The sequence below is a fragment of the Musa acuminata genome, chromosome BXJ2-9, assembly GCF_036884655.1.
Source record: "Musa acuminata AAA Group cultivar baxijiao chromosome BXJ2-9, Cavendish_Baxijiao_AAA, whole genome shotgun sequence".
NCBI classification, from domain to species: domain Eukaryota; kingdom Viridiplantae; phylum Streptophyta; class Magnoliopsida; order Zingiberales; family Musaceae; genus Musa; species Musa acuminata.
In genome coordinates this window covers 22,442,111-22,467,131 of record NC_088346.1, presented here as the reverse complement: position 1 = coordinate 22,467,131, position 25,021 = coordinate 22,442,111, and the positions used below count along the sequence as shown (strand labels likewise).

At 36.2% G+C, this 25,021-nt stretch overlaps 1 protein-coding gene across 2 annotated transcripts in view; it reads right to left on the bottom strand.

Moving 5' to 3' along the window:
* The window catches only part of LOC135623303 (uncharacterized), a 40,420-nt gene extending 18,134 nt beyond the window's left edge, over positions 1–22,286 (bottom strand). The window contains exons 1-4 of one of the 2 annotated variants that reach the window (XM_065126114.1): positions 21,742–22,286; positions 20,344–20,430; positions 19,669–19,772; positions 19,449–19,499 (exon numbers count right to left, since the gene is read on the bottom strand). In XM_065126114.1, coding sequence (XP_064982186.1) covers positions 19,449–19,499; positions 19,669–19,772; positions 20,344–20,430; positions 21,742–22,146 — 647 coding nt within the window. In that variant the 5' untranslated portion in view covers positions 22,147–22,286. The remainder of the gene's footprint in view (positions 1–19,448; positions 19,500–19,668; positions 19,773–20,343; positions 20,431–21,741) is intronic. The other variant, XM_065126112.1, reaches the window with a different exon arrangement.
* Positions 22,287–25,021: the final 2,735 nt, after the last annotated feature.

Below are 25,021 nucleotides of genomic sequence, written 5' to 3'. Positions count from 1 at the left end.
GCCGAGAAAGATCGGAGCTTACCGAAGAAGCTCGTTGGAACTCGCCAAGATCAAATCGTGAAGTCTAGGAGCTTGCCGGGAGTCCGCAGAATGGTTTCCGAGAGTTTATCGGAAGACCGTCGGAAGTTCGTTGGAAGCTCGCCGGAAGAAGTCTTGACTTACGGACTTTGTAATAGCTTAGAAAATGTCTTTAAATTCGTAGTTAGCATGTTAATTAGGGTTAGGATTAGGTGTTAATCCTATAAACCAAGTAGGGGCCAATTGGGCCCGAGTTCGGACTGGTTTGGGCCAAGTTTGGAGCCCAACCAGTGAGCTGATTTGGCCTAGGCGGTGGCACCGCCTAGGCTGGGCGGTGGCACCGCTTGGCTGGGCGGTGGCACGGCCAGCATCGGGAACATAAGAGAATTCAAATTTTTGGAGCCCAAATTTGAATCCTCTTAAGGCCTATAAATACCTCTCAAGTCTCAGCTGAGAATACAACTTTTTGAGCAGCAAGTGATTGAGAGAAAAGTCTTAGAAGAGTCTTTGCCTTTCTTGTTTTTAATTTGCTAGTGTTCACCTCCTTCTTTCTTGCTGAAAATCTGTAAGAGAGTGAACCGCTTGTAAAAGTTGTAAGAGGGGTATTTACCCTTCCCTTTCAAGAGATTTGCTAGTGGAAGGTGAGAGCCTCATCGAAGAGGGGCCTCGCAAGTGGATGTATGTCATTTGACCGAACCACTGTAAAATCGGCGTGATCTCTGGTTTGCATTTACTTATTGTCATTTACATTACTGCAAACCATTTGCACTTTAATGCTCTACTTCTTTATCTCCGTCTTACTTATCTCTTCAAGTTAAAATGCAATCAAAACGGTTTCAAACGAAACGCTGCTTTTATCATACGAAGTTTCTGAAAGTGTTTAAATCGTCAAAAGTTTATCGTACTTTACCGCTCCGATCCTAACAATTGGTATCAGAGCCACGTTTTTCTACCTTGGTTTAACACCCAAATAGAAATGACTCTTTACGGCTTTCAAGAGGGTCACTCTCTCATTTGTCCTCCCTTTTTCAATGGGACGGACTACACTTATTGGAAAACTCGAATGAGAGTTTTCTTACTTTCTTTATGGCACATAGTCGAAAATAGATTTGAAATATCTTCTCTTCCAATGAACCATTGGAATGATTTGGAGAAGAAGATGTTTTCTTTAAACGCAAAGGCTATGAATGCCTTATTTTGCGCTTTGGACAAAAATGAGTTCAATCGGGTTTCTTTGTGCGAAACGGCTTTCGACATATGGCACACTCTTGAAATCACACACGAAGGCACTTCTAGAGTCAAAGATTCGAAAATCAACATTTTAATGCATGATTTCGAGTTTTTTCGAATGAAGCCGAGCGAAACCATTGTTGACATGTACACCCGTTTTACGGATGCCGTCAATAGTTTACAAGCTCTTGGCAAATGTTTCTCGAATTTTGAACTTGTTAGTAAAGTTTTACGATCATTTTCTAAAGCTTGGGAATCAAAAGTAACGGCAATACAAGAAACAAAATATTTAAATATTTTTCCACTTGACGAACTTATCGGCTCATTGAAGGCATATGAAATGGTGCGCAATGCACATGATGAACACAATGAACACTTGAACCACCTTCCAAAGAACAGGAAGGATTTGGAACTCCGGATAAATGAATACCACTTGAGCGATGACTCAAGTGATGAGGACAATGATGAACTTAAACTTCGAACACTAACTCTTAATAAGTTCATTAAACAAAAATCTAAAATAAACAATGAACTTGAACGGAGGAAGAGGCCAAAGAAAAGGAAGGCACCCAAGGATGAATCAAGAACTTCCAAAGGTGAAACGACGAATTGGGCTTTGACGGGCTTCGACTACAAGGTAAGTAACTCAACTCTCTTGAATTATTTTGAAATTACTTGAAGTCTTTCATGAGTGCCTACTTTAGAATAGGAAATAAAAAATTATTTTTTAAAAGTTATATCATGTTTTTCTTTTTAGCATCTTTGAAAAATTAAAAAATTTGATCATGAAAAATATATTGCTAAGGTTTCATTTTTGAAATGTTGAATGATGTATGCAACATTATGGATGATAGTTATATGATATGTGATAATGCTTAGGATTAATCCATGCATGTGTATTTTGATGATTTTATGTCATGCATGAGTTTTTGAAGTAAATGTGATTTGAAACTCTCATTTTGGATTAACATGTGTTTTTGGTTGAATCATTTTTATGACAAATTAAGATGACATTCTCATGACATATTAAGATGACATAGTGCATGTACATCTATGTATGAATTTCTTGATAGTCTTATGATGATAGATATGATATCAAAATATTTTATTTTTGATGTGTTTGGTCTTGACGGCTTTATGGCGAAACTTATGTTTTGATTTTAAAGGATGATACATGTTTTCACAAAAAGACTTGAACACCCTCACATGAAATCAATTGTATAAAATGGAAATAAATTTTATATCCTATTGAGGTTAATGAATTTATTTTACCATTCTTGTGAATCTTATGAAAATAAACATGATGAATATTTTGAAAATAAATGAGTGTATCATGCATTTGGTCTTAATAATTTCTCTTGAACATACTTTTTGAAATCATACTTGATAATGAATATCAAGATATTAAAAGGATGTTATCATGGAATCATGCTTGATAATTTATTTTTACAAAATTTACCTTTCTATCTTGAATTTTGACATTTTTTTTAAAGCAAAGGCATGCTCATAAGAAGCAAATCACATGAATAGAAATTTATAAAAATAAAATGTAATCCTCTATCTTATTGATTTTTCAATAAATCTATGCTTGTCATATATGAATTTATTGAATGTAATTTTGAGGATGATTTCAGATTTGACAAATGCTTGATTCGTATTTACGACATAAGATACATTTTAAATATGAATCATGCTTCAATCATGTTAAATGCTTCAATCATTTTTTATCTCTAAAGTTCTCGATTTTGATGAAATACAAGTGATAAATTCATTTATGATATCTTGTAAATCACTTGAATTATAAATAAGTTTTTTTATGATGTGTTAAAAGAATCACTTAAAAAGAAAATACTTTTCCCATCTTATCGAGATTAATGATTTCATGATATTGTGTGAATCTCGAAATTGATTTTCATGAAATAGTAATAACGTTATTCATGTTATGAATCTCAAAAATGATAATTTGATTATGATTTTTTTTTAATTAACTTGAATGAAATTTTGTTTTAACCGAATCATGAACTTTCCCTTGACTTCTTGACTTAAGAATTTTGAAGAAACATGATGATTACTTGATATTTGATATTTGAAATTTCTTGTAAAATGTGATCTTGAAAAGAATGTTTCAATTTGCTCTTTGTGCTATATCTTTTCAAATGAATCATGAGCCTTGATATCATAATATAGAAATAACAAGATTTCCTTACCTTGTATGTCTTGTGTGATGATTGTACATCAATTTGCTTTATTATGAATCATATGAATCTTGATCGTGAACTTGTTAAGAAGAATTTTAATGAACCATGAATCATATCTTTGGTATTCACGAATTGATCCTTATTGATATCTTTCATGAATTCTTTGCATATTTGGCTTGTTGAATGGTTGAAATTTTTAGCCATTGAGTTCTCCCTTCTTTTCGATAATGATAAAGGCGGAGTTAGTTTACTAGCCTGCATATTTCAAAGGAAGAAAAATTTGCTAGCTCGATCATTTCATTGAAAGAACTTGCTATCATGAACACTACCAATGAATTACAAATCTTGCAATATAAAGAGAAGCAAAGAATTGCTATTTCGAAAGAAGCAAAAAATGCAAAACTTAGAAAACTTGCAATATAATTGCTCTTGCATTGCTTTGTATCAAAAATAGGTTGATATCCTTAAAAGCATCGCATTAAAGTTTTTAGTGTATCGCAATGTATCACATATATCACAAATTGAAAATTTTGAGACTATTATCATATCATGTTTAACAATTGATATCTTTCATTGATATGATAAATTATCATCTCATGATATATCGCATAATTATATCATGCTTTGCGATTGTATCATGTGATCTTTGCTGAATTTTCACATTGATATCCTTTATGACAAGATTTCTTTGCATTATTGTCTTGTATGCTTCATGTGATAATATGAATACATGAAACACTTATGATATGATTTTTATATAATTTCGTGTATTCATAAAATATTTATCTCATCACCCAATAACTCTTCTTGATATTCCTTAAGAGATGAAATGAAATAATGCATGAAATACAAATGAGAAGTTAATGATCATGCATGATAGGATGTAATGAATTTTGACATTTAGATACCATCATTTGAATAGCTATGATCATGTTGCCAAAATGATATATCATGAATGCTTGAATATCATGTTTGATATGCTCATAATGATGATTGATTTTTTGGTATCATGCATAAAAAAATGAAATGTAATGTTAATGAATTTGTGCATTGAAACTATAATGATGCACAAATAAGAATGATTACTTACCTTTGTCATGATTTAGAAATTGATGTAAAGGGTTTTTTGCTTCTTTTTTGATAATGACAAAGGGGGAGATAGCTAGCTTACACAATTCAAAAAGAAAGCAAAAATTGCACTTCTCAAAAGAGAAGAAATTGCTATCTTGAACATCACTGAGAATTGCTAGCTTGAAACATCAAGAAAATGCAAAAATGTGCTATCGTGCCTATCTCAAGAAAAGCAAATATGCCAACTTGCATATATTTGAATTTGCTAGCTTATAAAACTTGCATATTTCAAGAAGCAAGAGTTGCTTTCTTGAACATCTCTAAATTGCTAGCTTGCAAGTTCTAAAATGTTGTAAAACTGCTAGATTGCATGATGATAAAAATTTAATATTATGTTTTTCATGCAATGAGTTGAACTTATACAAACACAAAGAATAGTTGTACTTCTCCTTTTTGTTGATGACAAAGGGGGAGAAGTATGTTGATGACATGATATGCATAAGTCTATGCATATGTTCATAATGACGTGTTGCAAGTATTCATGATGAATATTGCAATGACTTGAATTCAAGGTTCTATCAATATGCCATATTGATAGGGGGAGTTTGTTTAAACTCCGGGAGTCAAGTTTAACTCCGTCATCAATTGGTTGTCATCATAAAAAAGGGGGAGATTGTTGAATCTCGTATTTTGATGATAAAACCAATTGATAATTATGTTTATGTTTAACTGCATTTTGAATGATGCAGGTCTACTCGATCAGGATTAGACAGTTAACGCAAGAGGAATTGACGTTGTGCCGGAGGAGATCACGTTAGGATATTGGATGGTAGAAGGCTTCGGACGTTGGGCATCGGGCCAAGAGCGGAATTGCACCAAGGATATCGGCGTTGCGGAGGTCAACCGCCGATTGGGCAACAAGCCGCAAGAGAGGACGATGCGCCGAAGAATCGGACGAAGCGCCAACCAATGACGTGCCGGGCAATAGAATGTCAATTCGCTTTATAATAATTGTCTAGATCGGAGTAGAGTTTTTGCTTGTGTGTGCAGGATTAACTACGATAACGATGAAGACATAAAGCAAAACAAAGTGTCGGAGTCAAGCACGAAGGATTCATTACGAGTTCAAGAGTTCGACGGAAGTCCGAAGGTTCGTCGGGAATGCTGCCAGAACTAGCCGAGAATGAGTAGGGAGCTTTCCGAAGGGTTTTTCGGAAGCTCGCCAGAAGGTTCGTTGGAAGTTCGCGGAGCTCGCCGAGAAAGATCGGAGCTTCCCGAAGAAGCTCGTTGGAACTCGCCAAGATCAAATCGTGAAGTCTTGGAGCTTGCCGGGATTCCGTAGAATGGTTTTCGAGAGTTTATCAGAAGACCGTCGGAAGTTCGTCGGAAGCTCGCCGGAAGAAGTCTTGACTTATGGACTTTGTAATAGCTTAGAAAATGTCTTTAAATTCGTAGTTAGCATGTTAATTAGGGTTAGGATTAGGTGTTAATCCTATAAACCAAGTAGGGGCCAATTGGGCCCGAGTTCGGACTGGTTTGGGCCAAGTTTGGAGCCCAACCAGTGAGCTGATTTGGCCTAGGCGGTGGCACCGCCCAGCACCCGAGAGCTGGGCGGTGGCACCGCCAGCATCGGGAACATAAGAGAATTCAAATTTTTGGAGCCCAAATTTGAATCCTCTTGAGGCCTATAAATACCCCTCAAGTCTCAGCTGAGAATACAACTTTTTGAGCACCAAGTGATTGAGAGAAAAGTCTTAGAAGAGTCTTTGCCTTTCTTGTTTTTAATTTGCTAGTGTTCACCTCCTTTTCTTACTGAAAATCTGTAAGAGAGTGAACCGCTTGTAAAAGTTGTAAGAGGGGTATTTACCCTTCCCTTTCAAGAGATTTGCTAGTGGAAGGTGGGAGCCTCATCGAAGAGGGGCCTCGCAAGTGGATGTAGGTCATTTGACCGAACCACTGTAAAATCGGCGTGATCTCTGGTTTGCATTTACTTATTATCATTTACATTACTGCAAACCATTTGCACTTTAATGCTCTACTTCTTTGTCTCCGTCTTACTTATCTCTTCAAGTTAAAACTCAATCAAAACAGTTTCAAACGAAACGCTGCTTTTATCGTATGAAGTTTCTGAAAGTGTTTAAATCGTCAAAAGTTTATCGTACTTTACCGCTGCACTAATTCACCCCCCCCCCCCTCTTAGTGCCACTCCGATCCTAACAGAAACCAATATTCAAGTCATGTATATATTCAACTTATCTGCAGCAAGCATAAGATTGCATATATTGACCCTTCCTATATCCTACACTTTTTAAAAGCCTCACACAATAGACTGCCCCATTTTAATGAAAAAGTAACAAATTATAACATTTTCTTTTTGTCTAAAGCACCTTTTTTATTATTTGTGTTTAAATATATTTAATTAGTTGTAATTGTCATAGGTTGTCTTCAATATTTTTGGTTAAGTTTCCAAAATTACTCGAGGAGAAAAAAAATGAGAAAAAATAAAAAAAATTAAACGCTCATTTTGATTGAAGATTTCATCTGTACAAAAAAGATTCTTCTCTAAAAGATGCAAGCCTACCAATTAATGATTTCATCAGAAATACATTATCCTGCAAATCATATTTATAAAAAAATCTTCTTTGATTATTTTCATAAAGTACAATCAATGATATAATTGTACTTTTCCATAAGGTTCGTCATACCATAATGTACCTCTTGGTATAAACGATATATACCAATCCGATATGAGACTAGTATGGGCAATGCATATTGGTTTATCAGTACACCTCACCGTACTATGTGTCAGTATGTCGGTACGTACCATACTAATAGTCGGTTGATACACTAATACATACCAATGAGGCGAACCATGATTTTTCATTTACTATATTTTTTTTCTTTTTTCTCTTATAAATGAGGCATATAAAATGGAGATAAGGGAATATAATTGATATCAATGAATGGATCAACCAATTAAAATTCTTTTCTCATATTATATGTGAGTGGTGTGAGGCCATATACTTTTGATTGTATGATTCCATCATGGATGCGTGAGAAGTATAGAAGAATGGATCCTTCATCTTGTGATTTTTTTCCATCAATCAGAGTGAGTATTATTATTATTTTCTATTATTATCTTCGAAGTATTTTCTCTATTATCATAAAAAACCATCCTTGGTTCGTTGACATTTCATCCTTTATAGGTATTAGAGCTTGTCCTATATTAGATTTGATATCAAAGCTTCTAGTTTAACCAAGATGTTCTATTATCATGGTTTATCTATACTTTAATTATTTGAACTCAAAATGAGTTCTTACATAGTAAAAGTGACTGATACAGGAATTTGAATAAATTTGACTAGTTTATGTGCTATGTTTAATTGTCATAAGTTGCCACATAGCAATATCTTCAATATTTTAGTTAAGTTCCCTAAGCTACTCAAGGAAGGAAGAAAAAGCAAATACACAAAAATAGAAGAAACCAAAAATTGATCTTGATTGAAGATTTTATCTGAGATTCATTTTGGAGACAGAAGTGTAACAATCAAGAACATTATAAAATAGAATAATATCCTTTGAATCATGTATGGAAATTAATATTATTTGAGAAGAAAAAAAGTTGATTTATTGACTTGATATAATTGTAATATATTAATTTAATGTATTTTCCTTTTTTCCTTATACTTGGGGTTTGTAAAATGGGAACAAATGATTGATATTGACATCTCAAACTTCACTAATGAACTAAAGTTTCTTTCCCAAATTAAGTGTATGGTTCGAAGCCACATGCTTTCTTCCGACGATATATTTGTTGAATCTCGAATTTTGATGATGAAACCAATTGATAAAGTTATGATCTAATGTGCGTTTAAGTGATGCAGAACTAGCTTCAATCAGAGAAAGATAAATCGATTAAAGCAGTGGAATCAGAGGTTGGGCCAGAATAGAACATGTCAGAAGATTAAATATCGAGTCGAAGAACTGGTCGACGTGTCGGCAGAAGACTTCATGCCATGAGTTTAGGCATCGGGCCAGAAGGATCGGAAATTGCACCAAGAAGATCGGATGTTGCGGAGGCCAACATGCCGATTGGACAATATGCCGAAGGAGAGGACAAAGCGCCAAAGGGTCAGATAAACCAATGGCATGTCGAACAACATGTGATTCATGTTTGTAATCAACTGTGTCTTGATTGTCTAGGTTGTAATTGAGTTGGTTTGAATGTAATTAGGCCAACTCAATTAAGGGCCCATTGAGCTTGAGTTGGGACTATTTTGGACCAAGTAGAAGGCTCATTCAATGACACTTAGTTGGCCCAGGCGATGGCACCACCCAGACTGGTGATAGTACCACCCAGATACAGTCTCCCAGACTGTGTCAAGCGGTGGTACTGCCCACTGTCAGACTGACAAGCGGTGGTACTACCAGTTGTTAATCTGGCAGGCGGTGGTACCGTCAGTACCCCGAAAGCCCAGGGATTTGAATTTAGCTCTAATTTTTTAAGTTATTTTGGGTCTATAAATACCCCACAAATTCCTGCTTGGTCAGAACACGAAAGTAAAACAAAAACTCTGTGATTCCAGGGTTGTAAACTCTTTTAAGTATAGAGTCCCTCCTCCTAGAGCTTAGAGATAGTCTTAAGGGAGGTGTGCGAGAGAATACTTGTAAAAGAGGGGTGTAAAGGTTCTCTCCTGAGTTTGTGAAAAGGATAAAGAGTTGTAAGGGTAGTTGATCTTCGCCCGTTGAAAGAAGATCGATAGTAAAAGTCGGTGGCCTTAAGTGAAGAGAAATCAGCAGTGGATGTAGGTTACGACAATCGTACCACTATAAATCTGGTTTGCATTCTTAGTGTCGAAACGGTCCTAACAATTGGTATCAGAGCCAAGTTTCTCTCTGTTTGGTTTAACACCCAATAGAGATGGCTTTTTTCGACTTTTAAAATGATCACTTTATCATTCGTCCTCCTATGTTTAATGGGACGGACTACACGTATTGGAAAACACGAATGAGAGTTTTGTTGCTTTCTTTGAACTTTGATTTTTGAAAATTTCTCTATCCTATCAAGTTTTCAATAAGAGATTGAAAAATCTATTTATGTTATTTTAAATCTCTTGAAAGTGATTTTAATGATTTGATGATTTGAATTTGAATGAGTTTTATCTAAATCTTACATTTGATACTTGAAATTTTTTTTTATGAATCATGATTTTGATGACTTGAGATTTCTTCTGCATGAATATAATTCTCCTATTTTTCTTTTTGTTATAGAGAAGTTTTTATCCTAATCATGATCTTGATTTCTCGATATTTGATACTTAGAGATTTTTTATGAATCAAGATCTCTTATTTGATCTCTTGTGTTTCTTTTTGTCATTTACTAAAGAGAAAAATTATCCAAATGAATCATGATTGTTCTTTTGATTACAACTTGAAAGTTTTCTATGAATCAAGATTTTTCCTTTCACTAAAGAAGAGATTCATCCAAACGAATCTTGATTCTTTCACTTGATATTTATGAATTGAGATTTATTATGAATCAAGATTTTTTATTAATTATCCTCCAATGATTCTTCTTGGTATTTACTAAAGAAGAGATTTATTCAAATTAACCATGATATGTCACTTGACTTCTTGATGTTTATGACTTAAATTTTATTAAATACAATTGTCTTGTATTTATGATTTGTATATCTCATTATATGATTGAATCATTGATAAAAAAAAAAAGAGGATTTTGTACTATTGTACTCTTCCCTTCTTTTTTACAATGATAAAGGGGGAAAAGTCTTGCTATCTTACACATCGTAAAGAAAAACAAAATTGCTAGCTTGTAAAGAAAGGAAAAACTTGCTAGCTTGCACTTCTCAAAAGAGAAGAAAGAATTTGCTAGCTTGCACTTCTCAAAAGAGAAGAAAAAATTTGCTAGCTTACATATTTCAAGAATAGCAAAAATTGCTAAACTTGCACATCCAAAGAAACGTAAAATTACTAACTTGCAAAGAAAGGCAAAACTTGCTAACTTACACTTCTCAAAAGAGAATAAACAATTTGTTAGCTTGCATATCTCAAGAATAGCAAAAATTGCTAACTTACATAACTCAAAATTGTTGCTAGCTTGCATGTTTTAAAATATTGCTAATTGCAGTTTCTCCTTTTTGTTAATGACAAAAGAGGAGAAGTTATGATGATGATCATGCATGATATGATAAAATTTTATATTATAAAATTATTATGATGATTTCAAATTATGCATGCAATAATGAAATACTCATGAATTCAAAAGTTCTATTAATATGACATATTGATAGGGAGAGTTTAGTTAAACTTCGTCATCAATTGGTTGTCATTATTAAAAAGGGAGAGATTGTTAAATCTCGAATTTTGATAATAAAACCAATTGATAAAGTTATGATCTAATGTGCGTTTAAGTGACGTAGGACTAGCTTCAATCAGGGAAAGACAAATTGATTCAAGTTGTGGAACCAGAGGTTGGGCCGGAATGGAACATGTCAGAAGATTGGACGTTGGATCGGAGGACTGGTCGACGTGTTGGCAGAAGGCTTCGTGCCATGAGTTCGGGCATTGGTCCAGAAGTATCTGAAATTATGCTAAGGAGATCGAATATCGCATAGGTCAACATGTCGATTAGGCAATACGCCGAAGGAGAGGACAAAGCGCCGAAGGGTTGGACGAAGTGCCGGATAAACTAATGACATGTCGAACAACATGTGATTCATGCTTGTAATTAATTGTCTTGATTGAAGTAGTCTAAGTTGTAATTGAGTTGGTTTTGAATGTAATTAGGCCAACTCAATTAGGGGCCCATTGGGCCTGAGTTGGGGCTATTTTGAGCCAAGTAAAAGGCTCATTCAATGACCCTTAGCTGGCCTAAGCGATGGCACCGTCTGAGGCGTGGCCTCCCAAGCTATTTAGGCGGTGGTATTGCCCAAACACAATCTCTCAAACTATGTTAGGCGGTGGTATCACTAGATTAGGCGGTGGTACCGCCTAGTGTCAGACTGACAAGTGGTGGTACCGCTAGTTGTTAGTCTGGCAAGCAGTGGTATCGCTAATACTGGCGGTAGTACCGCTAGTATCCCGAAAACCCGAGGATTTGAATTTTGGCTCCATTTTTTGAAGTCATTTGGGGTCTATAAATACCCCACAAATTCCTTCTTGATCAGAACATGAAAGTAGAACAAAAGCTCTATGATTCCTAAACTCTTTTAAGTATAGAGTCCCTGCTCCTAGAGCTTAGAGATAATCCTAAAGGAGGTGTGCGAAGGAATACTTATAAAAGAGGGGTATAAAGGTTCTCTCCTGAACCTGTGAAAGGAGAAAGAGTTGTAAGGGTAGTTGATCTTTGCTCGTTGAAAGAAGATCGGTAGTGGAAGCCTATGGCCTCGAGTGAAGAGGAATCGAGTGTAGACATAGGTCACAACGACCGAACCATTATAAATCTGGTTTGCATTTACTTTATGCTTTTCATTTACATTGCAAACTGATTTCTTACTCTCATTACGCTTACGAACATGTTTTCATGTTAACATCTTTTCGATACGGGCTTTATCGAACAACGTTTTCGAATCGTCGTAATTTTTACAAAAGCACTAATTCACACCCCCCCCCCCTTCCTAATGTCGAAACGATCCTAAAAATATTTATATCATATGAGACATGCAAAAGTATGTCCATAAGTTCATTATATGAGTTTTCCCCTTGATTCATAGTGATGAGGCTCACAACTATTGCTTTATATTAGTGTTTTCTATTATTATCAAATCTTTTCTTTATAATTACAAAAGAAAACATCCTTTGTTTGTCGAACTCTCATCCTACATTAGATAGACGATGATGTTTGTCCTATATTAATCAAAGCTTTTAACATTAATTTATATTTCAATTATTTAAACTGTTTCTACGTAATGGAAGCAAATGATGCAAAACCATTTTAGTTATTTGTTGGTTAAATAACTTCGATTAGTTTAGGCTTATATAGCAATTTTCATGAGTTGTCCTATCTAAGTTTCCTAAATTACTCAAGGAGAAGATAAATAAATAAATACAAAAAAAGGAAGAAACCAAATTTTAATTTTAATTTAAGATTAGAAATCTTGGTTAAAGATTTTTTCTAAAATTCATTTATACAAATAAAGTCTATCAATCATAAATATCATCAGAAAAAGAATATTATTCTCGAAATCATATAAAGAAATGAATCTTAGTTGAAGAAGGAAAAAGTCATTGATTTCTTTGATGTAATTGTATTATTTGAATTTACTGTATTTTCTTTTGTTCCTTATACTTGAGGTTTACAAAATATGAACAAGTGATCATACGTCAAACCAGGGTCTGCCATACCGAATCGTACTGCCCGATACGGGCGGTACGTACCGGTCCGACAAGCGACCAGTACGCGAACCGCCCGTTACCGGGCAGTACACCCAAAAAAAACCCGTATCGGACGATACGGGGTAATATCGGGCGGTAACGGTCGAAATTTCGATCGTTACCACCCGGTACCCACTCGGTAATGGTCGAAATCGACCGTTACCACACTGTAGCAGTGCTACAGTGAATTGACCGTTGGAGCCCTTTCTCCTCCTATTTAAACCAATCTTCTCTCCCTTATTTCATTATACTCTCTTAAACTCTCTCTCAAACATTTTTTTTTCTCTCCTAAACTCTATAAAACAACGATTTGTGAATTCAATCGAGGCTAATTTGGGAAGATTAAGAGGAAGAACTTTATAATCAAGAGGTATGTATTCGTTTTCTTTAATTAGAGAGTAATTAAGATATTTAAGATTATGATTAGTGTTTTTCATGCATAGTAAGTATTGAATAATATTTATCATAGTAAAATAAGTTTAATTAAATTTTATTAAAGTTATTTAATGCTGCGATTAGTTATTTTAATGATGATTTAATCGAAATTTGTTTGATTTTATATCAATGTAATGTCTTTAATACCTATTAGGATATTTGTCATGTTTATAGTGGTGAAAGATAAGTAATTAGTGAAAAATTAACTATATTAATCATATAATTAGTGTAGATAAATGATAATTTTATCATAATTTGAATCAAATTGGATTAAAATTATATATTTAATGTTTCTTTTATGTGTTTAACATATATATGATGGTAAAATAAGTTTAATTATATTTTATTAAAGTTATTTAATACTGTAATTAGTCATTTTAACGATGATTTAATCGAAATTTGTTCGATTTTATGTGAATCCAATATCTTTAATATCTATTAAGGTGTTTGCCATGTTTATAGTGTTGAAAGAGAAATAATTAGTGAAAAATCAACTATGTTAATCGCGTAATTAGTGTATCTAATTATTTTAATACTTCTTTTATGCATGTAACATATTTATGATAATAAAATATGATTAGTTATATTTTAATAAAATTACTTAATGTTGTGATTAGTGATTTATGATCGATATTTGATCAATTTAATATGTTTATACTTTATAGTTTATTTGATTTAAATTTGATAGGATCATAGCACCAAAGGAACAGCCACATGATGATGCATGGGTTCATGCCCGAAAGCTAGATGGAAACCGTCATCATTGGCAATGTATTTATTGTGACTACATTGGTAAAGGTGGAAGAATAACTTGAGTGAAAATACATTTGGCTGGTGGGTATCCTGATGTTGCAAAATGCAAGAATGTTCTAACGGAGATTTGTAAATTATTTCAAAGCAAGCTTAAACAAGCAAAGGAAGATACATTAAAAAAGAAGGCAAGAGTTGAGTAAGAATATCATAGGGCCACACAGGAACCAGTTTATGATCAGTATGAGGGTTACGACGATGAAGTCGACCCGGATCTCACAACTGGGATTCATGCATCATTGGAGCATCAGTATACGGTCGATGAAGCAATGAGGCATCGACGACCTGACTCACAATTAGAGCATGGCAGTGGTAGTGGAATCCAGAGGTCAACCAGCATGAGGCAACCAACTGCTCCTTCTCAGTTAGGCCGAACTAGTAGCATGAGGTATGGTGGACTCCGTGGTTTTATGAGATGTCTTGGCAGGAGGTCCGCATTAGATATTATTGATATTGATCCGCAAGCCTATCCCCCACAAACAGCGAAACAAACACGGATTAACGATGCATACACAAAAGAAAAAAAACGGGATATTGGGAAGGCAATCTCAAAATGGTTCAACTTTCATAGGATTCCAGCTAACACAGCCCAAGGTCCATATTATCAGAGCATGATCTCCTCTATTCAAAAGTCTGGCACGGGAATCTAACCTCCAACACCGAAGGAGATTTACGTTGTGTACTTAAATGAGGAGGTGGCAGAACTAAAGGATTGGATCAAATCCTTCAAGAAGCAATGGGACGAATATGGGGTGACATTGATGTGTGACAGTTGGACAGGACCAACAAGAATGAGTATCATCAACTTTCTTGTTTATTGCAATAGAAGAGTAGTGTTTCATAAGTCCGTTAATGCTTCTGAAAAGATCCAAGATGCAAACTACATTGAGAGCTTAATGGACACTATGGTAGAGGAGATTGGACCACAGTATGTTGTCAAAATAATAACCGACAATGGAGCGAATTTCAAAAAAGCCAGTTTGTAATTGATGGAAAAAAAAAAACTTTGTTTTGGACTCCATGTACAGCTCATTGCATAGATCTAATGCTGAAGGATATTGGTGAGTTGGATGTGGTCAAGAAATGTATAGCTCGAGCATAATCAATTACAAAGTTTATATATAATCATCATTGGGTCCACGCATTAATGCAAAAGTATGTAAACGGTGAGATACTTCGACCTGGAATTACTCGGTTTGCTATCAATTTTATTGCATTAAAGTTATTACAACAAAAAAGGCATGGCTTGAAGGCAATGGCGAGCTCACAAGAGTGGTCTGAATTCAGATATTCGAAATTGAGTAATAGAAAGAAGATAGAAAAGGTCATTCTTTTCTCTAGATTTTGGGAGACTATAGCAGAAATCATAAAAGGTGTGGAACCACTTTATATTGTCCTCCGTAAGGTCGATATGGACAAGCGTCCACAAATACCGTATCTTAAATATATGTTGATTTCAGCAAGAGAGGAGGTCAGGAAAGCATTCAAAGATGATTTTAAGGCCGACCAATACGTACGAATCATTGATCGTCGGACCGAAGTTCATATGGATCAAGATATCCATAATGCAGGTAAATTCATATTCAGAATAATTTAATTTATTATTATTTAGATAATAAAAAATTATACTAACAAAATTATGTTTTACAACGTATTATCTAAACCTAGTAATTCAATATCGATATGCTTTCGGAACGCAAAATAATTTCCTAACGACACTACGAAATGTTATATATCGGCTCTTGCCAAACACTACCGAGGCAGTCGATGCTCTTATGGAGGGTCGATTATTTCGAGAAACAGTTGGTTCATTCTCCGACGTTGTAGCTGTATCATGCCGTTACACTATGGATCCTGGTGAGGAAAAGTTATGCATATTGATTATCAATTATATTTAATGTTAATTATTTGTTATGCTAATAAAATCTTATTTATATCTTTTTGCAGTCGAGTGGTGGCTACAATTTGGAGGCGATGCACCACATTTAAAGAAGGTTGTCATTCGTGTACTTTCACAGACAACAACATCTAGTGGTTGCGAACATAATTGGTCAACGTTTGCATTGATTCATACGAAGGTCCGTAACAGACTCTCCTACAGACGGTTAGAGAAACTAATATATGTCCATTATAACATGCAACTAAAATTGCGATGTGTTGAGTTGGATAAGGAGCCAGCCAGAGGAACCAGATATTGATCTCATTGACCTCCAATTCTACAACGAAGATTCAGAGCTAATATTAGATTGGGTTGAAGCAGCAGAGAACCAAGAGGATCCTCTACTTGATGAGGCAGGAGATCCTCAGCGTCCTTCACGTTTTATCACCGAGGCAATAGAAGAAGAAGAAGCACAACCCCAACAGGTAGAAAATCCCCCTCGATTACAACATGGTAGGAGTCAAACTGCTCGAGGAACTACCGATACCCAACGGTCACACTCGTCCGCCCAACGTGCAAAGGCAAAGGGGAAGGCAATAGCATCAGTTGCATCGTTGGAAAGAATCGAGTCGGGTGACGAGACACCTTCACAATCACATTCTCTTTCTCGCTCGGTCTAGAGACATGACAGCAACATGGACAGCAGTGCCTCGATAGATGATGGCGGTGACACCGGGCAGTCGTTGGTCTCGTCTACACAACTTGAGGGTGGTGAATGGACTGAGCAATATTTTACACATGCCACTCAAGATTCAGATCATAGAACTCAACAAGGTACTGGTCAAGTTTATGCGCGGAAGGGGAAGGGGAAGGGGAAGGGGAAGGCAGTGGATGAATATGAACAAATGCGATAGAGCATACATGATATAGACACAGAAAGAGACTCATCATATTCACAGCCATCGTATTATGGAGAATCATACGGGCAACAACAGTATGGTGATAGTTGGTCATCCTTCTCTTAGTAACAGCATGATACAAAACAACACCAATATATGCCTTAAGAGCTACCTTGGACAAATATGATTCATGACGATCAGTCAACGATCAGCACCACATTGATGCATCAATGGCATACGGTGTATCAATACACTATGTCATGGGATCAATTTCATAATTGGGTCCAACAAACGTATCATATTGATATGCAGATGTATCGGATCGAGAACCCCGATCCACCAGCCGTGGAGGCCCGTCGTTCGTTTTGGAGGTAGAATTAACAATCAGGTATATATAGATATATGATTATTTAATTCATTTGAATTTTAGAGTTTATATTGTAACAAAATAGTCTAACAATTCAACTGATTTTTCTGTAGATATTTCAATCTATAACGAGCTGAAATACGAACCTCGAACAAGACTACCTCAAAGCCCGAAAAAGATATGTGATACTATTCTTACCTAATTTATATTGATTTTGCTAAACTTATACTATTACTATATTTATTTGTAACTTGAAAACCCTATCCTAACTTTTTTTTAATTTTCAGGTATTTTTGGATGGTTAAATCGGTGAAATCAGGTGTACCGCTCGGTACACCTCGGTATACCGCTCAATACACCGTACCGTACCGTACCGAGCTTAGGTCGAAACTCTGGTACGGTACGGTACAGCGAACCTTGCGTCAAACGAAGAATGTATCAATAAATTAAAATTTTTCCCATGTTATGTGTGAGTGGTGAAAGGCCATATGTTTTCTTTGATGATATTATTCCATAGTCCTCATATGAGATGTAGAGGTGTGAGACGTTCATCTCTTTGCTAGTCTATTCCTTGAGACCAAACAAAAATGGTACTTATCTCTGTTATCTTTTCATATTATTGTCTAGACCTTTCTCTATTATTATTAAAAAACCCTCCTTTGTTCATTGTGATTTCATTAGGTTGGTACTAAAGCTAGTCCTACATCAATAACATAATCCCTCACCTTCCAATACATATTACGAGAGAATTTACTAATCTAGGTATGACCCAACAATGCAGACGACCCCTTTTCAGATGGTTTGAGGACAGTTTAGTGGTTAGCAGTCAATAACGTTCCTAAATCAGGCTTATTCCTAAGTGTTTGCCCATTACCATACCTAGATTAGCAATGAGCTCCCTTACCGGTCCCAAGCACCAAATAGACCCATCAAGATATCTTTTAAGGTTTTAAAGATGGATAAACAGATCTCTTCCATCTCTCTTCTCAGTAACGAATTGGTGCAAGAACTATGACTGCAACGAATTGTCCATTTTGAGATAGCCCCATATAGTTTTGGCCTTTCGGTGGGGACCCCAAAGGCAGGCATGGGAGAAGAGTGACCTTTGCCTCCTTATAAGGCATTGACTTTCTAATTCTTTTAACTAATGTGGGACAAAATAAAGCCTCATTAAAACCTCCAGTACGGGCAAAGGCCTCTATGGATCACCATCCAGTGAGGTACATCACAAGTCATCATTGGTGTGAGCACTCTGACCAGCAAGGAATTGTCCATTCTGAGGTGGGCGGCTCTGTATGATTTTGTCATTTCCAAGTGGACCCTTAGAGATGCCTTTGTTGAAAAGGTTGACCTTTAGCTCTTTACTACATTTCAGCTCTCCAATTCTCGGTATTAGAAATTTTTAAAAAATAAGTATCCAGAAAAAAAATGAAGAATGACAACTCTTAAGAGTGGGGATAACATCCTCTTCAAAATGACTACAAGGTCTCACCAATGGCCCAATGAATTATAGAGAGATTATTTGATGAGATTAAACTCATTAAAAAAGAGAAAGAATGATTCAATTATCATTTAAAATCCCTGCATCCATCCATTCTTACATCACCCAAGATGCCTTGCAGGGCCACTTCTTTTTTCAGGAGTTCACTCTTGAGCCTTAAAAGTCCTCAACTCCTTGGACCCCCCAAAATGGGTACTCTATGTGAATCAGTTAAGTAGTAGATGTAGAAAATTGGGCTGATTTATATTTACACTGCAAAGTTGTATAGATTTACATTTGTGGTGCTCCCAATTTCATTAGTATGCAAATGTAACATTTATTTTGAAGCTAGATTATTATATACCATAATTTGAGGTTATCTGATAGAATCACTAGCATATTAGTCCAAAATATTTGGTATTTCAATGTATACAAGTTCAAACTAAATCACAAGTAGAAAATTCACTATTCGAGAAGCAGCTGATATAATTTTTGCTCCAGTTGCCCAACCAGTAAATAAGCGAAAAAAAAAATACTTTTGCATTTGTAGTCCCATTTCATGTTTATATAATTTATATATAATTTATATATAATTTATTTAGTAAACAGTTTTGAGATCCTAAGGGGTAGCAGATGTCTAATCCAAATCCAAAAGAAGCATAAGTACCTTGGAATGACCTTCTTGCCTTCTAGAGAGCTCACAATGACACCTTCGTAACTAGGCCAAGGAAACAAATAACAACAAAATTCATTAAAGATTTCACAAATGACCCAAAAAAAATGTGCCTCTTCCATATAGAAGATACTTCTTCTCCAAAAGCATCTATTACTAAAAACTTGACTAAATAAGGGAAACTGAATAAGAATTATCACAGATGGATACTCACTTTGACCAGTCAACAGATCCCAAACTGTCAGAGTCTAGAACTGATAGTTGACAGCCAACACTTTGCCACAAGAAATGAGCTTCATTGTTCTCTAGCGTAAAAATCTGCTTAATAGAAGAACTATTAGTCCAGACCACATCATGGCAAGAAAAGAAGAATTGTTCCATTACATGCCTTGGATTAGTAGAAAAAGGTATGGGCTAGTTACATAGGTGCTTATACTCATTGATGATTCATGAGAGACGATGAAATGGAAAAGCCCAACGCATGTGAGCAATTTTGCAGCATATTGTGTGTTTGTAACATACTAAAGTACATACTAATCAACATAAATTGACATGGGGAGAATGCCAACTAAGGCAAGCACTGTGGCCAACACCTTGTTTCTCAGCAAGCTTAGTGTCACATCACATTGTGTAAGTCAGCTAGTACCATGCAAAAATGGTGTGTGTCACCGCACATGAAATCCCTGAATGTGAACATGCTAGATATATGGTGTCAGCCTTTGAGCATCATATGCTCAGCACATCACACATCAACATTAGGTTTATCATAATAAAGCAAAAAAACTGTGCTAACATGAATTTAGCAAGCATTATTTGCATATAAACACACTAATTTATGAACTTTACACCTCAAGAAGGATGCAATGTTATCACAGTCAAGGAAACTAACCATAAATGTATATCCCAGGTCCATAAGACTTTTCACCAAAGTTAAAAGCATCAATGAATTTGAATCCTTGTATGTGTCTTCTATAACCTGAGAACATTAGCATCGGACTACAGTTAGCAAACAATCAATTTTCAATTTTACAAAAGCATGCATTTCTTTTTATTTTGTGTATAAGCATGTTAACAACTAGCCAGATTGCTGATAATACATAAGCAATACAAAGCATGTTAAAAACAACTAGGTAGATGAACTTTGTTCTCACTAGAATATAAAACTATTACTATATGGCCAGAATGAGATCACACTGACATAATAAATAATAAGATGAAAAAAGGCCCATCAACTATACTTCCATCATTTGAACACATAGACAAATGACTAAAGGATACAAGGGATAAAGAACAAGGGTAAATTAGTCTCCAAATATAATGTTAAAGTGATTATTACCAACTCAAATGGAAAAAAGGAAAGAAAATGAGAAAGGGAAAGAAGAAAAAGAACTGAGATAGCCAACAAAAACTAATTCAACTATTAGTTCAAACTTCTTCATTGGTGCAAAAAATACAAGATCTGAACTCTGAAGCACAAATCAGCATTAAGTTATACTTAAATAATATAGTCAATCAAAGAAGGGAATTTTAGGTAGGTTGCCTTTTCTCTGGGTTGCCTTTTAGCCAATTCAATCACGTAAAAACTTGCAAATGAGCCCTGAAGTGTTCATAGCCTAGTTGTTATTTTGATGTTAACATGAATCTTATTGGTGCAGCATAAGAATCTTTAGCTTCTAAGCTCTGCCCAGTGATATTTTCTTCTGCAGACCGGATCACCCATCAAAATTGTGATGGGTGATGTCACATTTCAGTTCTAATGTGTGGGGCCCACATGTGCGAGAGAACACTTCATTCTAACCATGATTTGCCCACCTGAATAGCATTTCCCTCTTGTCATAACGCATTCAGTTGCATGGCAAGTAATAGCAAACCCATCTGCTTTTTAATTGAAAAATCCAATGTCATTTTGCTCAAAACAATCAAGAAAATAGTATACTACAAGGTACCGGGGTTGCATGTTACTCAATGAATTATTAACCAACAAGATCGTAGTTGGAGAAAGGGTTAATAGACAACTTATCCAATTATGAAATTGTAGGAGAATGCAACAATATAGGCATAGAAACTAGTACAAACAACACGTATTTCATCATGAATTTCCGTAGGCAAAACAAGAGGCACCTCTACAACATAATTGCGTCAAACTTTCTACCAACGAAAAAGAAATAAAAACAATTGAGGTGCAAGATCGCCGATCAAACGCAAAAATAAATAACCAACAAGAACAGCGTATACGCCCAAAATCTTGAACCCTAAAGCACAAACATGAGGATTCGAAAACACTTACAAGCGCCAATCTAGGCGGCCGAAGGCCGAGCCTCCCATCAGATCTCCGCCTATCGAGGGCGCTTCGCTGTTCTTCGAATCTCCGCATCAGATCCGACGGCACGAATCTTAGCACACTGCCGACCGGCCTTGTCCGCCTCCCGCCGCCCCCAATGCGGGAGACAAACTCCCCAGGCCCGCCGGCGCTCGTCATCAGCGTCAGCTGCCAGATCCCGAGGCCGAAGAACGCTAGGACGACGAGGACAAGACCGCCCAGGAGGACTTGCGTCCACCGGCACCCCGTCCCCTTCCGCGGCGGAAGCCGATTCCTCCGATCTGCTGGCGACCGCCCACCGGCACCGTCGTTTAAATGCCCGGGCAAGCTGTCGGCGTGCAATCCCCTCCTGGAGAACGCCGGCCGAGTCATCTCCTCTCCACTTCTTCTTGTCTGAGCTCACCGAAGTCTCAGAGAATGGCAAAGGTTTCAGTGGGGCGGGTTGGTTACTTGGTTTACGGCATTCAAGAGAGGAAAACAGAGGAATGGTAACTCTGTTTCATGGATCTCCCGGATTTGGGTTTTTGGTTTGGATTTCTGGCGACTATTTTACATTTCTTGAATTAGCCATAAAAACGTATTGGCCAATTTATCCCAATAAAAAAAACCCAATAATAGTGTTTGACAATTTATTCCAAAATAAATTCAATAATAAGATTTTACCAAATGACTCTCTCTCTCTCTCTCTGTATTTTATTTTAATCAAAGCGCGCTCCATTTTTTATTTTATAAAATTTAAAATTTAAAATGATACTCTTTATAAAATTTAAAATTTAAAATGATGTCCATCGAACCTAGTTGACAATAAGTTATTTAGACTGAACATGGGATCAAATCGATTTAATTAAAATTCAAGTATTTGATTTATTTCTTTCTTTTAAGTCCTAGATTATTTTTTTTCAAATTATTTTACTACCCTCGTTCTCGCCCTCCACCAACACCATTTCTCCTCCACTCTACCTCCACCACTTAGCTTGTTCATTATGCTACCTCCTTCTCCCTCCTCCTCCTTCCTCCATCTTGGTTTTCCTTTATTAGGATCATAAAGGCAGGAGTGAAAGAGTAGTAAATAAGTAAATTAGTTTGTAATATTAATAAAAAGTATAAAGTAAATATAAACTAAATTTATAGTGGTTCGATTATCGCGACTTACTTTCACTCTTGATTCCTCTTCCGTCAAGGCCACCGACTTTCACTAACGATCTTCTTTCAATTGACGAATATCAACTACCTTTATTACAAATCTTTCTCATTTTAATAGGCTCAGGAGAAAACCTTCGTACCTCTCTTTTACAATTAGATCTTACTCCTCCCTATAAGACTTCTAACTCTATAAGGAAGAGACTCAATAACTTAAGATATTACAACTCTTTTTTCCTCAAGAATTTTTTTCCCTTTCTACTATTTTTCTTGTTATCTCAAATAGGAATGAGTTGGATATTTATAGACCCCATATGACTTAGAAATGGAGCTAAAAATTTAAATCTTTGGCTTTTTGGAGTACTAATAGTACCATGGCTTGCCACTCTATGCACTAATAGTACCACCACCCAGTCTGGGCAATACCACCGCTTGACATAGTCTAGGAGATTATGTTTTGACGATACTATTGCTAGTCTAAGTGGTACTACCGTCGGGTCTTTCAAAAACGTACACTTTATACGTTCAAGCTCATAGGTGGTTTCACCGCTTGACCCAACTGTAGGTTATTGAATGAGCCTTCAATTTAGCCCAAATTAGCCTTAATTCAAGCCCAATAGGCTCTTAAGCATGGTTACACCCAAAACAAAAATCCGATATTGCTCGACATGTCATTGGTTCATCCGGTGCTTCATCTGAATCTTTGATGCATCATCCTCTCCTTCACTGTATTGCTCGATCCATTGATATATTTGTTAGGATCAAGAGCGGCACTAAGAGGGGGGTGAATTAGTGCAGCGAAAAACTTTCGTGATTTCATAAAATTGTTCATTTCATTTAAAACCGAATCCGACGAAAATGGTTTCGATTTAATATGTTTCGGAGAGAAGTTGAACTCGAAAGCTTTTGTAAAAGTACAAGAGAAGATTAAGGAGGTATGCAGTAGAGTAAATTACACAAAGTAAATACAAACCGAGTTTTAAAGTGGTTCGGTCAATGTGACCTATATCCACTTTCGGATTCCTCCTCCGGTGAGGTCATCGGCGTCCACTAAAGGTCTTTCTTCAGTAGGTGAAGACTAGTCACCTCTTTACAGTGCTTTCTCCTTTTCGCGGGTTTAGGAGAGAACCCTTACAAGTCTTACACCTCTCTTGAATGATCTCAAAATTTAGAAAGAGAGGAAGAAGACTCTAGCACTTATTTACAATACTTTTACATCCCAATAACTCAAGATTATCTCAATGCTTTCGTGCCCTTTCATGCAGAAAAGGGTGAGATTTTTATAAGCCTCAATGACTTCAAAATTAGAGTCTAAAAGTGTCTAATCTTGGTTTTCCGAGGTCCTGGCGGTACTATCACGTGACACCTAAAACTAGGTGGTACCACCGCCTGACAGAGCTCGGAGATCGAGCTTTGACAGTACCATCGCCTAACAGGGGCGGAACCACTACTGGCAGCATTAACTACCGACGATACCACTGCCTAATAAGGGCGGTACCACCGCCCAGAATTCTTAGGAGACTGAGTCTCTCAAGCGGTGTCACCGCCGGCCAAGAATTCAAGGGCTGAATGGGCTGCTCAACTCGGCCCAATTCAGCCCTATCAAGGGCCCAATTAGCCCCCTAATTAAGTTTTTGGGATTACCTCCAACGAACATCCGACGAACTCTCAACAATGCTCCGGTGGACTCCCGGTAAGCTCTTGGACTTTACGACGATCTTCTTGGTAAGTTTCGACAAGCTTCTTTGGCAAGCTCTTGGACTTCTCAATTGGTTCTGGCAGAACTTCCGACGAACGTCCAGACTTCCGACGAACTCTCGAACTCCTAATGAGATCTCGATCTTGACTCCGACAACACTTGCTTTATGTCTTACCGCTATCGTAGTTAATCCTGCACACTTTTCTCAATATATAGATTAGATCAAATAATTTACAATTGACTTCATCATCAAAATTTGAGATTCAATAATCTCCCCCTTTTTGATGATGACAATCAATTGATGACGGAGTTAACCATAACTCCCCCTATCAGTATGCCATACTTGAGAAAAGACATTCTTGAATTCAAGGCCTTTGAATTCAAGAATCAAACCGATAAGATAAGCCC